General features: G+C 42.0%; 2 protein-coding genes across 2 annotated transcripts in view; one reads left to right on the top strand and one right to left on the bottom strand.

The window, feature by feature from the left end:
• Positions 1-16,362, bottom strand: part of slc4a3 (solute carrier family 4 member 3) — a 44,012-nt gene that overhangs the window by 21,602 nt on the left and 6,048 nt on the right. Inside the window, 2 exon segments of the mRNA XM_025063911.1 lie at positions 552-626; positions 14,820-14,944. The gene's annotated coding sequence lies outside the window, so the exon portion shown is untranslated.
• The window catches only part of col5a2a (collagen, type V, alpha 2a), a 28,837-nt gene continuing 19,647 nt past the window's right edge, over positions 7,173-16,362 (top strand). Inside the window, 1 exon segment of the mRNA XM_017039770.2 lies at positions 7,173-7,574. Within this exon segment, the coding sequence (XP_016895259.1) occupies positions 7,484-7,574 (91 nt within the window). The 5' untranslated portion in view covers positions 7,173-7,483.

The raw sequence follows: 16,362 nt of genomic DNA on the forward strand, positions 1-16,362 counted from the left end.
ATGAACCAACACCAGGAATATTGGACTGGGAATTGGGGAGAAAAAAAATCAATAACTGAGAATATTGATACAGTATCATGAGTGTAATCATATTTTCTAACACCCGTAGTATTTGAGGGAGGTCATAGTTATCAGATGATCCAGAAAGACGTTTACTAACCCTAATGTTACGCACGTATATATTCTGGTACCTTCATGATGAATACTCATGTCCTAGTGTTTAATATTCCAGTTAAATTAGCACAGTGAATTTGCACACCTCAGCGTTGAAGACATAAATCTTCATTTATCTGTGTACAAGCTTTAACTACTTGCTAAGTTTCTCTCATTTTGTGGCCTAACAAGTCAGTACAAGACTAGGAAGGTGTACCTCATGAATTATTGGCAAGAAAGTTCAACACAGCACTCGCTCTTGACAGCTGTGAAGAGATGACAGCAGAGGTGGGGAGGTTGGGAGGTGAGGAGGTGAGGAGGGGAGGAGGGGGTTCTTCATCCTCCTACATCTATATGGTTAAATAAATAACTTTCTCTGTGGAGGTGCCATTACTCACCCATCAGCTATGCGTCTGATTACCTGCCCAGGTTCAGCCTCCCTGCTCCATCACTCAGCCTCTCTGTGTTAAAGCCTGTGAACACATACAAAGGTTTCTGTAGAGGCTTGTATCAGGAACGCAGAGTGGAGAGGTCTGAAAGTAAACATTTAGTGTTGGACGAGTCCTCACCCATGTTTGAGTGAGGACTTTCTCTCGCTGTTTCAAAGGTACAGCTAACAGGGTGTGGCTAAAACTTCACCAGGACGTCTTTTAGCAAAAGATTACTAATGAGATATAAAAATTACATTAGGTCATTTGTCAAATTATAAGATTGATATTTATCATCTTTATTTAAAACTACACGTATTGTACATGTATATCCAATAATTCCTGCATCCATCCAATAAATAATCTAAAAAAGAATGGCTAACTGTAGCACACTAAATAGCTGAATTAGCTTCATCAGCACGATCACAGTTTCTGACATTGTTGTTATTTTTAATCACGACTTCCATATTTTCTGGACTATAAATTGCTGTGGAATATAAGTTGCACCAGCCAACTAGAGTGCCTCCTAGTGGGGCTCAGTGTAAAAATAACGAACATGTGAAATTATACATTTTAATATTTAAGTCGAACCCAAGTATTGGTCACAAAAGGTTGATAGTTCGACGGCCCCAGTTTAAAGTAAACGTGAGGCTACAGAAGGTCACCACCTACAGGCAGATACATACATTGCAGACAAATTGCCCCGTGAACTCTAATATTGACTGATACTGTAAGTCCATTATTGTGACTTACACAGCACATATACATCACAGGGTGTCTTTTGAAGTTCAATTATCAAAATCTTTGATGACATCATCAGAGTTCTTTTTTCCAACTTAACTCTAAACAAACCAGTGAAACATTCTCTGACATCGTCCAGTTTACGCTGCAGAACTCCCCCCCTCCCCCACATACACACCATGGGTGGTCATATTTCAGTTCCCTCTGTGGATATATATCATGAGGGCAACAGTTCCCTCGGACCCCCGCGGCCCCTCACAGCCTCATCTGCTGTGGAAAATAAGGCTCACTCACTTTGGTTTTATATCTGGTCACTCACATCCAGAGCGTCATTTCCAGCACGGTCCAAACTGTGTTGTTCAAACAGACAGCAGCAGCAGAGAGTGTGGAGTTAATATGATCTCACTGTCGGAGCGCTGTAAGGCGAGATGGGCCATAAAAACCAAATCTCTCTCTCAGGCATGGACGTCTTCTGCCTCCGTTTGCAGAACTGCTCTGTAATTTGTGGTGACGGGGGCTTGGATTAATACTTTTTTGGGCATGACATCAAATTCTTCAGACAGGACTGTGGCAAAGTTCGGTCTTAAAATGGAAGAGAAAAATTCAAAAAGATCACGTTACTGAAATGAAACAGGAAGAGGAATGTATGATTGCATAAAAAAAACTGTGGTAAAGAGGATTGATATGAAATACATCAGCGCCTCTTCACCTAGACACGGGGGCCACTAGGGGGGTTTTTGCACTTGCCCTACAGCACCAGTTACTGCTTGGTGGTATATGACGGTCTTTCTGTACGCAGGTGTGGACAGACAAAGTACCATTCACACTCACATTCACACCTACAGTGAACAGTTAACCTAATCCATGACCTGTGAAGGACAGATGGACGCATGAAGTCATGAATTCACCTTCGTCCCAGACCTTCTCTGTCACTGTCAACCCTCTGTTTCCGTGGCTAACGTTTCAGTGCCTTCAGGCCATGCTGTCAGCTGGAGTTGAATATTATTGAGTATTTCCTCGCCCCCCCCCAATCTAACATTAGCACATGTAAAGGATCCAGTCGGGTTCCTGTCAGCTTCCAAACATTTGACAAAGTCAAACCCTCAGGTTATGCAAAGTGCATCAAGACGGTTGAGCTCACAAACATTCAAGTTCAGTCCTGCTCCAGGAGCAAGGTTTCACATGAGAGACTTTGAATGAAAAGGTCAAGACTCCGTAAAACTCAACACACAGGGTTGTTTTGTTTTTTTCTTAAATAGAAATTGTGCAACCGAAACCTGAACTCAGAAATCTATGGTTTGTGAAATATTTGAATTACTTTGTCATAAAGAAAAATAAATCTGTTAGAAAATTGAGCATATTTATATATTATATTTACTCCACATAAAGTACTGAGAAGTACTGAGTGGTACTGTAGTCATAGTTTCCAGTGACACTCTTCAGACGTCAGATCCTCTCACTGACTTTTAATTCATGACAACTCCAGACGCAGACTGCTGTGAAACAAATCCACTGTTTTTGGATCCACACAGAGAATAATAGTTGTGTCGATCTGTTCACCGTCACGTGTACCCGAGTTACAGCGATGATTAAAACCAAACATTTTTACCTGTAAACAATAATGAAGTGTAAACAAATCCCTACAGTGAATTCTAAACTAACGGTACTTAAATTAGAAAAGTGGTGTTACCAAAAAAAGACTTCTAGAAATATCCTCTCCCTCTAGCACTTTAAGTTTCTCTCTGGAAGTTAAACAAATGTCCAACACTAAAAGGCACCCTCTCACCACCCCCCCCCCCAACAGATAGCTGCCCAATGACTAATGTTCAGTCGCCTCGGCGCTCCGAGCATTTTCCACAAGGTGAGAATTATTTCACCACGGCCATGAAAAAACCAAATATACACGTGGTCAGGCATTTGGCCACTGTGAAAAAAGCTTTAAACCACATATTTGCTTTGATGGTTCCATTCCACTGGACGTTCAGGTTAGTTCAGGAGAACAAAGACATCAGAGGGGATTGTGGGAGCTGCTCTGTGTCTCTGAAGTCAGTCTGAGTTAAGAGGGATGTCCAAAATATCCGGTGTGCCAATATTGTCCGCCCACAATTTCTGATTCTGATATCAAATCAATATTGATATAGGCCTGGTAATAATTATTTATGTACAACCCCCTAATGATTAAAATAGCTTAATTAAATAAGCTGCAATGTCGCCATCTAGTGACTTTTATTTTAATTACTTTTATTGCAAAACCATTTTTAGGTCACACATGATTTGGCGGAACCCAGGCATTGTGTTTTCACTATCGGAGGTTATTACCGATATTATCGGACATCCCTATTAATTGACATCGAATATTTAAAAATTATATTTTCCCTTTTATATTTTTGTGCCTTAGCCCTACAGCCTCCCCACGTCCTCCACTTCTTGCCCTCCTTTGTTTACGAGTCAACGTGCACCTGCCGCCGTGGGTTTGCGGCTCCTGTGATTACCTGCTGTGTTCCACCTGTGTCCTGTTAGCGTTCCCACCCTGTCTACTAACACACCTCTGTGTTTATCAAAGCCTTCAGCTGCTGCTCCCGTGTTGGAAAATCATCATATATCTGTGCCAGTATATTTCATTTACTTAAACTGCACAAAACAAAACAAAATGATCAAACTGTCCCACCGACCCCAGATCCTGTATCCAAGAGGAGAACTTTTCTAGATTTTCCTTCTCTTACTTTCGTACATTGATCCTGTTTCGTTGTTCTAGCTCTTTGTCCGATCTAGAAACTCTACATTGCCTTCAACTAAGATCAGGGACCTGGTCCTTGAAGCTGAGCCAGTGAGTCAAATGACAACACTGACAGTTGAACACAAACAGATTTACTTTTTTAGTCTCTGGTATGTCGTTGGTCTTTTTTTGTGTTTGTTTCCACCCGGGGGGGGGGGGGGGGGGGGGCAGAGATGACTTTTCCAGATGATCTTAGACCGTGAAACTTCATGTTTGGAAAGAGGAGGGGTGGGAGTGTGGGTGGGGGGGGGAGGTCTGTCAAGGCCTTGGCAGCAACAAATTCAGACTTAACTTCAGCATGCTGTGAGATAGGGAGAGTTTCGTAGGAGGATCGCTTACAAGTTACACTGCCCGAAAGAATTCCGCTCCCTGTCTGACCTCGCAGATCTGTAGTTGTACGTTTAAAGACTCAGTGTGATTTCTGTTAAACCAATCAAATTGTTACAGTTGTTACAAAGACGGGAGACAGGACTGAAGTGAATGAAATACTTGGCTACTTTAAGACACTGAGCTTACGTTGACATCATCCCGATCTACAACTCTACTGGTCCACAACTGTACTGGTCCACAGTTCTACTGGTCTACAACAGGTCAGAAGCACAGCAGCTCGATTTTTACCCATCTGATATCAAGAGAGGTTGACGGTCAGACTCCAGCCCACATTTGGACTAATTTGACTCCCGGTGTGAATGTGAGTGTGAATGGCTGTTTGTCTCTCTGTGATGGACGACAGAACCGCTGAGGGTGTAACCCCCGCCCTCACTGGATGACTGCTGGGATTGGCTCCACCCACATCATCCAACCCCTGCTTTAACTTCCCTAAAAAAGGATGAGGCAATAGAAGATGAAGGAATGTATACAGGAATACTTAAATGGTCATAGTCATGAAGTACTGCTCTGTGTACTCGACAGAAAATGTAGACCCAACTACAGTAACAGTTACTTCAACAGCACGTGCCCTGTAATTGTCCTGTAAAACTTTAATTATATATTTTACTGTCCTCATCCATTCACTGCAGTCCTTGGTACACACCTTTAGATACTTTGTTATATTCCTTTAGCTGCAGCAGTGTCACATCCAGAATACCATCATCATCATCTCGAGGTTTTATTTAATCTAGGTGTGATTGTTTGACAGGATCATTTATTCTAAAAAACCAAAAAAAAACAAAAACTCCAGGTCTCAGTTCTACTATAAGCACCATGTGCATCCCATCTGTTCCAACATTCTTCTCGTCCACTTCAGCTCAGCTTTCAAAGCAGCAAGAGAAGAAAAGAGATCACGTCCTGTGGAGCAAAACGTGTTCAAATTGTGATCTTTGAAAGTCGCAATTAAAAGAAAGTTCTGGTTAAAATACGACTGCTTTGTGAGTTTCTTTCTGTTTATTGTTTTTTTTCACTGTTTTACCATGTGTTGGTGTTTTTTTTCATATTATTAAAGGGCGTAAAAACATGACTTTATGAGTCTTAAAGGACAAAGTGAGTGAAAAGAAGAAAAAAAAAGTCAGACTTTCTTCACCACTTCCTTCAACTCAATCCTAATTAACATTCATTTCTTGGATGATATTAGAGGAACGCCTTTTTAAAAGGCAGCTCCAAACTGTGAAGCAGCAGTTTTTTTTTCTTCTTCTTTGCAGTTTGGTCGATACACTCTAGAGTGTGTACTTGTGTACAAGCCTGCCTGAAACCCAACAAAGAGACAATGGCCACCAAAGGTCAGTCCTTGGAGACTTGGAGCCAGAAGATCACGGGTTCAATCCCCTTGAAGTTCCCTCTAACTGTCAGTGTCAAGGAAAAGTATCACTGATGTTTCCTGTGGGTGCTACTGCAGAGGGACGTTGGAAAGGTTTGACCTGACCTGTGGGCAGGGCTGATAAGAAAACAGCTGTGTCTCTCCTAGGGTCTAGTCTTTTCACCCCCCCCCCCGCCCCAGTACACAGTCACATATACACAGGACTTCCTAAAACCCCAACAATGATAAGATAAGTCATTTGATTGAGTTTGTCTTGTTAGAACTACTCGCTCTGACATCATCAAATAACCCACATGATATTATGAGAGAAAACATAGAAACACTAAAATATTGCAATATTTCGTATCATATACAGTATGTCCAGATTCAGACACGGCCCTACATGACAGGAATATTTGACATTAGATCAAGGTTCTTTTTTTATTTCTAGAGATTTACAGATGATAAAGTAATCTACTGAAGTATATATCTATACATATATAATAGTAATGCATTCATTTTTCACTAATCCCAGCACTCATCTGAAAAAGACCAGATAACAACCTTGGCAGTTCTCCAGACCACCACAGGGTCCGCTATAGAGACAACAACCATTCACACTCACATTCACACCTACGGTCATTTAACAACTAACCTTCTCCCCACAGAGAACATTCTCTCAAACACAGGAAGAACAGGTGAACCTCATACTGGAAAATGGACCTTCAGTCAGAACCAGAACCTAAACCCAGGATCTTCTTGCCCCTCCCCCCTTTCACCATGTGTTACTACGAATATCACGTCTACGTTCAGTGAACCTGGTCAAAAGTAGAACTGATAAAGAGACACACAGTTCCATATTCTTGCCTTAACTCAAGAGGTCTTGACCTCAGATTTCTAAATTTATACACTGCCCCCTGTGGGATGACCCCTTACATTCACGACCACCCAAGTGTCCGTCGCACACTCTGGGTTTCAGTTTCCTTCTTTTCTGAATTTAGATCCCAATGAATCTATGAGCAAATAGGTTGAACAAGTACCAGGAACCGACTGTCTTTTTCATTAGAGGCGACAATAATGTTGTAAAAATCTATTCCTGCTTTAATGACCCTGTAAGAAGGGACTTCTCAGCTCACTGTGTGTCTTGTTTGGTGGCCCACAGACAGCCATAAAACACTGCTTTTTACGATGTTGCTCAGCAACCACTTCTGAAGGAAGGCCAAAATGACAAACATCTACAAACAATCACAAATAATCTAGTCTTTTTTTTTCTTCCTCATCCGTCCCCGGGCATCACAGATAAGATGATCACGTCGGAGGTGACTGCCAACGCTGAACAAAAAAAAAATGACTGGAAACTATGAGAACTTGTGAACATGGGTGTAGTTCTCCCACAGCCACAAAGCCTGTGAGAGGATGGTTATGGGAGAGGGCTGACAAAAGGGGGAGGAAAATTAGGCCCGCCAGCATTCTTCTCATTTGAAGCTGTAACTACACAAAAAAGAGCACTCACGCAGTCTGGGCTGGATCTGCCTGCTGCTCACAGGGCGAGGCAGTCTCGTACTCAAGGTGTTGCGGTAACAACCTGAGTAGTTTTTTTTTTCTTTTCTTTTTTTTTTCTCCGCACAATAGGCTCATGTGTGTCCTATAGACATGAAGGGCTTTGTGCATTTAAGGACTTCGCTTTTTCTGGTGATTTCTGTGACTCGGGTTTTTCTTGTTACAAGTCAAGATGCAACCGGTGGTAAGTGAACTTCTCTGTTTTGTTTTTTTTTTTGGAAATTGCTTTTAGTGACCTTTATACATTGCCTTTGAGTTTGTCTGAAGCTGGTTGAAGTGACATGAACTACTGTCCGTTATACTGCATATTCAACAGCTGAAGGATCCTCATTTGGAGAAATGAGGTTTGGATCGTGGTACATTTCTATGTTGTTGGGTTTTTTTTTTTAGTACTGTGAATTGTCCTAGTACACTGCTTTAATCAGAGCCGTACCGTACCAGGTGTTGCTGGTTTCTGATGGACCGCGGCTGCACATATAACAGTACATCAGCGTTACTTCTCTGATGGTGTTGATTGAGATGTTACAGAAGCTCAGGGGACGTTAGACAAAAAAATTGTTAAGTTTTGATGTGGGTAATTTGTAGGTTGCAAATGAGTTTGTGTGTGTGTGCGCGTGTTAGCGGAGAGTGGTGTGGACATCTGTGATCAGCGACTGTACGTGTGACGACACAATCAAGTGATGGCAATGAATGGAGGACAGGAAATGAGCACCTTGGTGGTTTTTACATCTAACCTAGAACTACTGCACAACCACGGAACATTCATTACGTGTTACCACAACTCCCCCCCCTCCCTCTCTCCCCCCCGCTCTGACTACATTGTACATCTGCAAAAAGAATTTAAGCACTGGAGCTCATGCGCCTCTGAGGGAACACAGGCTGCATGTTAATCTGGGGCAGATGTGAGGAGACATGAGACGCGGGGAGACATTTCGGAGTCTTTGAGTCACACAGTGTTCATGTGGATTCTGGTTTCAACAACTGGAAACATTCAGGGCTGGAACACCTGAGTTTTCTTGTTTTACTTCAACTCTGCTTCCTTTTTTTTTCCAATTGGAGTGTCTGATGGTGTATGTCATCACAGGGACCGGGCTGTTTCAATACATGATGTCATGGCCCACACTGAGCACTGGAAAGTTCACTTCATGGGGCCCCCTGATGGACCGAGCACTGCACTACGGTGACAGTCCTGTCTATGATCTACATCTGTTAATGGACCTGGATAATTATTCACCATTAACTTTAGTTTACTACTAGCATGGGTCCATCACGGACACAAACTATTTTTACAGCAACTCATACAGTGGTTTGTACAGATAAACAAACAAATATTACCAGGTCAATATCGGCACATCAGATATCGATAAAAAGTTAATATCACACATCCCTAATTTCTTTACTAATTCTGATGCTTCCCTGTTGAGACCAGTGACTGGAACTCCTAATTTCTTTACTAATTCTGATGCTTGTTGAGACCAGTGACTGGAACCATTTGAAACCAGGAAACAAAAAATTAACTGGTAAAACATTATTCTGTTCTAACTAAACAGGGGAAAAATTTAATTAATAGAATCGTCCAAGTCTTTTTTTCACTCAGTTTTTTTTTATCTCAAAAACATCTCTAAACATTGCAGTGAAAATGTTTGCATCCATTTCAAACCGAGTACAGCCATTGGTCTCCATCTTGTGTTTTTGGAGACCAAAGAAAAATGTGCTTCTCCACCATCAACCACTAATGTCAGTAATGGGTTATATTTTGATCATATCATTAATGTAGCGCCGCTGGTGGATTCAGGTCCTTTTTGGAAGAACTAGTAATTGCATTTATATTGAATTACTTACTAGTAATGGTAAAATATTAATATGAAAATTAGTGGGCCGTCTCAATGGAGGCGGCCATGTTGGATCACAGTAGACACAGCAAATATGTTTCTTGTTTAAATGGACGATGAAAGCTCGTCGTACGTCATCATAGTTCGTAGACACGACGCGACGATCAGACAGATACTGAACCACCACTGAAGACGGTCTAAAACTGGACTTTCCAACTCAACTTTATGAACTCAAAACTATTGAAATAATTTTAAGCAGACTTTGGTCAACGCGTACATTTAGTGCTACTCACAACGGAACCGATAGGAACATGTGCAGAAGGTCCGGCTGCAGCGGCGCACCAGATAAAACGGAACCGTGGAAACGGAGGTTCCTGCAGGTAAACAGGAAACCTGCAGCTGAGAACATCTTTAAGAACAAGAGTGTTTCAACAACATTTGGTGTTTGAAAACTATGAACATGGAAAATGAGAAGGAGAACCCACAATAGAGAACTGGCTCCAATAAGAGAAAACAGGATTCACTGCCCAGAGCTTAGTACAAACACATGTGTTTCTGTGTGGCTGTGAGTGTGTGTGTGTGAGAGAGGAAAGGGGGGGGGGATGAGCAGAGAGAGAGAGGAAGAGAGGAAGAGAGGGAGAGAGAGAGAGAGAGAGAGAGTTTTGCGGCGTTATTCCTCGCACTCGACACCGACATCGCTGTAAAACATCCTCAGAGATTCCACTACATCAAAGAGACTGAACACTGTCTTTGTGAAACCTGCGTTTGTTGGCGAACTTTCGTTCCTTCCATGTTTCACCAGGTTTTCTAATCGGCAGCACGGCCAAAGTTTAAATCTGTAAAAGAGCTTTAAACCCTCCCACCGTTCTGAGCTTCATAATAATATCAATAATAATAATAAAAGAAGAAGAAAGCTATTTTAAAAAAATAAAGAAATAATCCACATGAGGTCACTCTCTCCTCCTAATGACTTCCAGTTGCTGTAGTTGCCACATCACTAACACTGCAACAAATGGACTGTTTGGTCCAAATGCTGAAATGTCCAAACATGTGAATCCAACCAGGTCCACAGGCGGCTGTGATTGGAAACACATGCCACATTTTTCAGCTCTGACTTGATTACACGCCTCTTTTCTGCCAGGATTTAGGAAAAAAGCAGCCGTTAATGAAACACCGTCTTCGGTTCGGGGTCGAAATTTGGAGGATGATTTTCTGAAGTTCAGAAAATGGCACTAAACCTGAGATGTGTCAGGGGAGAGAGGGTCAGCTGATGGGGGTTCTAGTGCACCTCTCCATGGGAACGACTTATAAACCAATTTATGGCAGTCAGCAGAAGGAGGCGTGGGATGAGGGATGACTTCCAGATGTTAAAATAGTTCTTTTGGCTGCAATTTTTTCAATATATTTTTTTTACTTTTTTAAGTGTTGGCCTTAGAGGTGATTTAAAGAGTGGGTTGGCTGAAGTTAGCGTGCACGTGAGTTGCCTTAACGACCTGCGACCACGTGACCTGCTGTACCTCTACCTCGGCCGTCTCCACAGGTTCACTTTAAACCAACAATTAACCTAAAGCCAGTGATATTTCAGCTTCTACTGTAACGATTCTCACCGCCTGACTAATGATCACCGTGATCCTGTCAGCTGTCCAATCAGGAGACACTGTGGGCTGGGCTCCACAAAAGCCCCCCTGATATCGTCTTCAACCTATTTTGACTTTATAAAGTGCTGCTGTTTTAAATTTGGAGGAGGTAACAGTAGACAGTATTTTATCAGCGGAGAGTGATTCTAGATAAGAAACCAACCAAAGTCTGCGGTCAGGTTAGTACGCCAAAGTCTGGTGAACACTAGATACTTTAATGGTTAATGATCCGCAACGGCTTTGAAATTGATTTGACGACATTCTCCAGGCAGTCGTTCCAGATGTAGATCCCTCTGATCAAATGTTAGTAACCGGATGTTAAGAACAGCATCGAGTCTTTACTATGATGTCACTTTGACTACATCGTCGTGCCTACAGTATGATACGCATCTTTAGATTCTTGCCAAGACGTAGCTGTACTTCTGGGAAATATTGAATTGTTAAATTGTGTTATTTGTCGAAGGTTTTTACTTCACCTCTGGCCACAGCTCACTCTATTACTCCATCACGTATTCATCGACATGTTGATATATACAGTACATACACACATATACAGTCGGCGCAGTGGAGCAGTGAGGTGTGACTCAACACGGCGTTTACACAACTGCTCTCAGTACATACAGAGATCAGAGTGACGCTGCAAGTTGGCAGGCCTGAGTGTAACACAGCACCCCCTACGGCACCATTACAGCACCCCCCACAGCACCACCTCCCACCCCCCCGATCCCATGGTGACAGTTTCAGACAGTACTCTGTAAAACTGAGAGTGTTAGCTTTAGCTGATCTGGCTGCTGAGCGCCTCTGTAAGATGTGGCTTTTATTGTTAATAATGTTACGTGACTGTAATAACTGGTGATGTCCACTAGAGTGTAACGGTACGGATGTTTGGTGCAAATAAACACGCGTACAGAAAGTGTTTTCATATGCAGTACTTGGTACTGTAAACACTGTCGTATAGAGGTCACAAATTCCTTGGAATACAATGGTGGCCCAAAAGCATGTTGTAGCATGTAGCATAGCTCAGAGGAGCTAGCCCTGAGGGTTGTTAATAACTAATTCTCAGTGAATCTGGTGGTCTCTGTTAGACTGATCTACTGACTGAGAGTTTAATTAGTTTTTCACCATACTGATTGTATTTTATGTACTCAACTGGGAGGTCACGTACATGTCAAATTGTGACTATTTAAATAATTACATGCTATAAAAAATTAACAATGAAAAACCATTCAGTTATTATGATATTAATGAGTCTAATTATGGAAGTTGGATTAATGGATTATGGATTAATTATTAATATTATTAAAGATCACACTGACTTTAAACTTCACCCTAATAAGTGAAAAGTCAAACCAGTCTAACGATTCTAAAGAACAGCTTATTTTAAATGATAACATTTCTATCTTGTATTAATATATATATTTTTTCATTAGTATAACCTCATCAAACCTCCACAGTGTTATTATTATGGTCTGTCAGTCCTCCAACAGCGGGCTAGCACTGACTTTTTACGTACCGCCAAACAGCAACTTTCAGCCATAATTACAGGTTGTGGTCCGGCCTAGATTTGAAGTTGCAGCTCTAACTTGTGTGGCTGACCCAGTGAGTGACACAAGTGTCGGTGGGTGACGGAGGTTAGCAATGTTGCCCTTTAACAACGTGTCAAACAGCTGATCGGCCCAACAGAGGAGAGCCCAGAGGGCGCTCTGAGTCCAGGTGGTCCACCGTCTGTGATGTTTGTCCAGTGTCAGACGTAACGTTTGGTTCCTGTTCAAAAGAACAGTAATATTCTGTGGATTCAGTTGAACTTTGAGTCTGGACCTACTTGCCTGATGACTACGACGTGTTTTAACCACAGAACTCTTTGTTGGAGGAGTGGTTTGTGTTCTTGCCTTACAGCAGCAGCAGCAGGGGTTCGATCCTAGTTGATGGTTGTCCCCACAGAACTCTCATGTTCTCCATGTCTCTGCAGGTTCTCCATGTGAATATCTGTTCACTCTAAACTTGTGTGAGTGTGAATGACTCTGTGATAAACTGGAGAACCGATAAACAACTACTACACTAGTACTACACTAGTACTACACAAGTCCATTATCGACAGAGCTTCATATGTAAAAGTAAAGGGCGCCTTTCTGTACAGTCATGGAATATTTTTTACCCAACAAAGTCGTTGGTCATTGACGATGACAAATGTTTTTTCTTCTGACTCGGTCTCTGAACCACAGCCGGTGTTTCTGAGTCCCACAGAAAACCAGACGGATGAAATGTCTGCCTGCAGCTGGTGACTCACGGCTGCCATTAAACTCTGATGATTTCACCAAATGGTGAACAGAGCTCTGTCAGAAAACACCAAACACCAAACACCAAACTGTGAGGTGTAGGTTTGAATTCCAATCCTCGTCCTCACTCCTCACCCTCACCTCAAACTTTTCCTAATTGTTCAGTGTTATTTTTCTGTAAACCGTTAACTTGGTCATCGCAGGACTTCAGGGACTGGGACTTAAATACAGTATAACAGCGTTCATTTACCTGGACTGAGATTAACACTGTGGAGGTTGGATTTAAAGGAAAGTTTGGCTTAAAGTTAGTTTGAAATTTTTTGTTTTTATTTGCTAATATTTGTACAGTAAAAGATTAAATAGAAGTATTTTGCTGCTTATAAAAATCAAAATAAAACAACACATAGAAGTGTGTGTTTACTGATATATTAGTGAAGTATTTTATATTTGAATTTGTCATTTTATTTGTTCCTACAAAGAACATTGTTTTGGATCAAATTTAAAAAATAGTATTTAGTTCAGTTCCAAACATTTTTTTTAAACTACAGCCGACCCCATGAACTATTCAGACTCAAATATATATTGACAGTGAAACATATGTGAGTGATCTGACCTGACCAGAAGTAAAGGATATTTTGATGATGGACTACAGAAGGTGAAGATGATCCAGAGGAGCAAAAAATCAAAACTAAAGTTCTATTGGTTCTATGTCTACAAAGGAAAGAACCTCTAGGTCTGTACGTGGGAACAGATTGGTCCAAATCTAGCACCGGACGTCGGGTCAAATTGGTATTTCCTCTGAAAAGCACATGTTTTAACTCTGATGCCCCATCCCCCCCCCAACAGATAAGACAGATGTTGAAGCACAACATCGAACAAACCATTGGTTTGTCTAAAAATCTGTGCCTTTGTGTGAACTGGTTAAAGAAAAAACCCAAAATCTTTAAACTGGTCTGAGTTTGTTTTCCTCCCGTTTCCCCGAGGCTCAGACGTGCAACCGTCGATGACATGTTGAATAAAGAATGCAGCTGTAACTGATGGGAGGGAGGAGCCACAGCTAACAAACTGCAGCAGATACCGCCCCCCGCACAACTCCCCCCTACCCACCCATCCCCAATTGGCCCAGCTGACACTGCGAGAGGGCAAACGTCCCACTTCTTCTTGGATCAGGGTTGATGTTGATATTCTGAGCTGAGGAAAACCTTCTGTATATCTGAAAAATTTACCCAGGAAATAAATGTCCTGAACATTTCTAAAGACACCCCCGCTTCCCTCCCCTCCCTACGTTACTATTCCTATTCTGGACCACCAGGTGTAGCTGAATCACCTGATTCGTCTGTGTCAAAGTGTAGGAATGGAAGTGTGAGTGTTTCTGATGAGGCCGCGGTGCGTGGACGCTCGCAGGTCGCCTGTGATGATGCTGACAACCGAGAGCTGCAGCTGTGTGTTCTAGGAGGACATTTTTTCAGAGACACACCTAAATCCAGTGCAGCTGCTCCACAGCCGGTTTGAATGAAGTCGACTGGCGGTGGAGTTAATTAGGGCAGCTGATGAATAAACAGCACCTTCTAATGGAGTTTTATGGGAACGGTATGTGACAGTAATTATGAGCTGCATTTTTATACATTTGTTAAATTAAAGTCACGTCTTCAGTGTCAGGTTCTGTTGTGTCACTGGTTCTGACCTGTCTGTGTCTGACACTGGTCCTGGCAGGAGTTTTCATGTTGGTCACTGGTTGGTGGAAAGGTCATCTTCAGGTCACTTCCTCCTTCAGGTGAAAACGTGTCAGTTTTCAGGTCACCTGTGGTACTGCAGTTGACAAAAAAAAGTTGAGAAATGAGGGTTAGGAAAAATATGTATTTGAATTAATTAATGTCTAGAATAAAATAAGAATAAAATATCAATAAATTGAAACATCGTGATATTTCGTTTTACGATATCGTATCAATTTTTCTACAGCACGGTATCTATTTTTTATTAACAATTAACAGTCAAATATTGACAGTGTTGGTTCCTTTTATTTTGCTTTTATTTCAGCAGTTCACCTGGTCTGACCTCTAGGTCTGACCTCTGGCTCTGACCTCTAGGTCTGACCTCTGCATCGTTTCTTAGGCATTTCACAAAAATGCAGCCCACTTCTCTGGGTGATAGAGAGAAAGTGATAAATCTCGAGTGTGACCTGAGGCATTCAGACTAAGTGATGTCAGGACGTCACGTCCGAGTGGACAGAGTCTCATTGTCTGGTCTCAGATGTCAGAGTTTTTCACTGCAGTACAATGGAAGATAGTGTGTAGTGTTAGAGTTGAACTCCAAGTAGAAAAACCTGTAGTTCATCTGTAAAAGATTATCATCAATAGAGAACAGAGAACATCATTTGAAGTATTTTGAAAATCCAAAGATTTTGAAACTTTTAAAACGTAGGAAACATTGACGACGTAGTACTGACTAAAGTACTTTGGTATCAAGAACAGTGTAATATATTGGATGGAAAGTTTTGTGTCTGAATATAAAAGTACTTTTTGTCTGTGAGTGCAGCTCACGGGCAGCGTCACCGTGAGCAACGCTGGAAGCGAATGTTTATGGAAAAACATTTGGTGTTCAACGGCTGGTTGACAGAAAAGTGAGGTCGTCGGTGTCACGTCCAACGGCTGCGTTGAGTCTCTGAGACTTCAAAATGCCTGCACGTAGGAACGGGTGTTAAATAGTTACTGTTATAGAACCTGTAGGTTTTTAAAGGCTAAAGAAGAGGCAACAGAGGGTTCAGAAAAGGGGGAGGAGAGGGGAGGCGTGAGAGGAGAAGTTCATGAGTGACTTCAAAGTGGATCAGAGAATAATCAGGAGGATGGAAGGGCTCGATACCAACTCATAAAAAACAAACTGATGAAAACAGAGCCCTGGACAGACATCTGGCTGCAGGAGGAGACGCAGCATCTGTGAGCTGCCACAGTAGAACTGAGGTCAGACTAAATGTGGGGGTAATAAATCTCATCTGCCCCTGAGGCGAGTTCTCCACAAACACGGGGCAGCTCATAAAACCACTCAAAGTCCTTTTGTATCTTCAGAATGAACGTGGTGGACGAAGGTTCGTCTTCCACTGGTCGCCGTGGAGACGTGACGACTGGACTGATTGGACACAGGTTGTGTTAAAAGATACGTTGACCAATAACTGGTGTTTATACTCTAATTAGTCTCTAGTCTGATCATCGACTTAGTTCCAGTTCCACCGT

Source organism: Cynoglossus semilaevis, chromosome 16, assembly GCF_000523025.1.
Source record: "Cynoglossus semilaevis isolate Cse_v1.0 chromosome 16, Cse_v1.0, whole genome shotgun sequence".
Classification (NCBI taxonomy): domain Eukaryota; kingdom Metazoa; phylum Chordata; class Actinopteri; order Pleuronectiformes; family Cynoglossidae; genus Cynoglossus; species Cynoglossus semilaevis.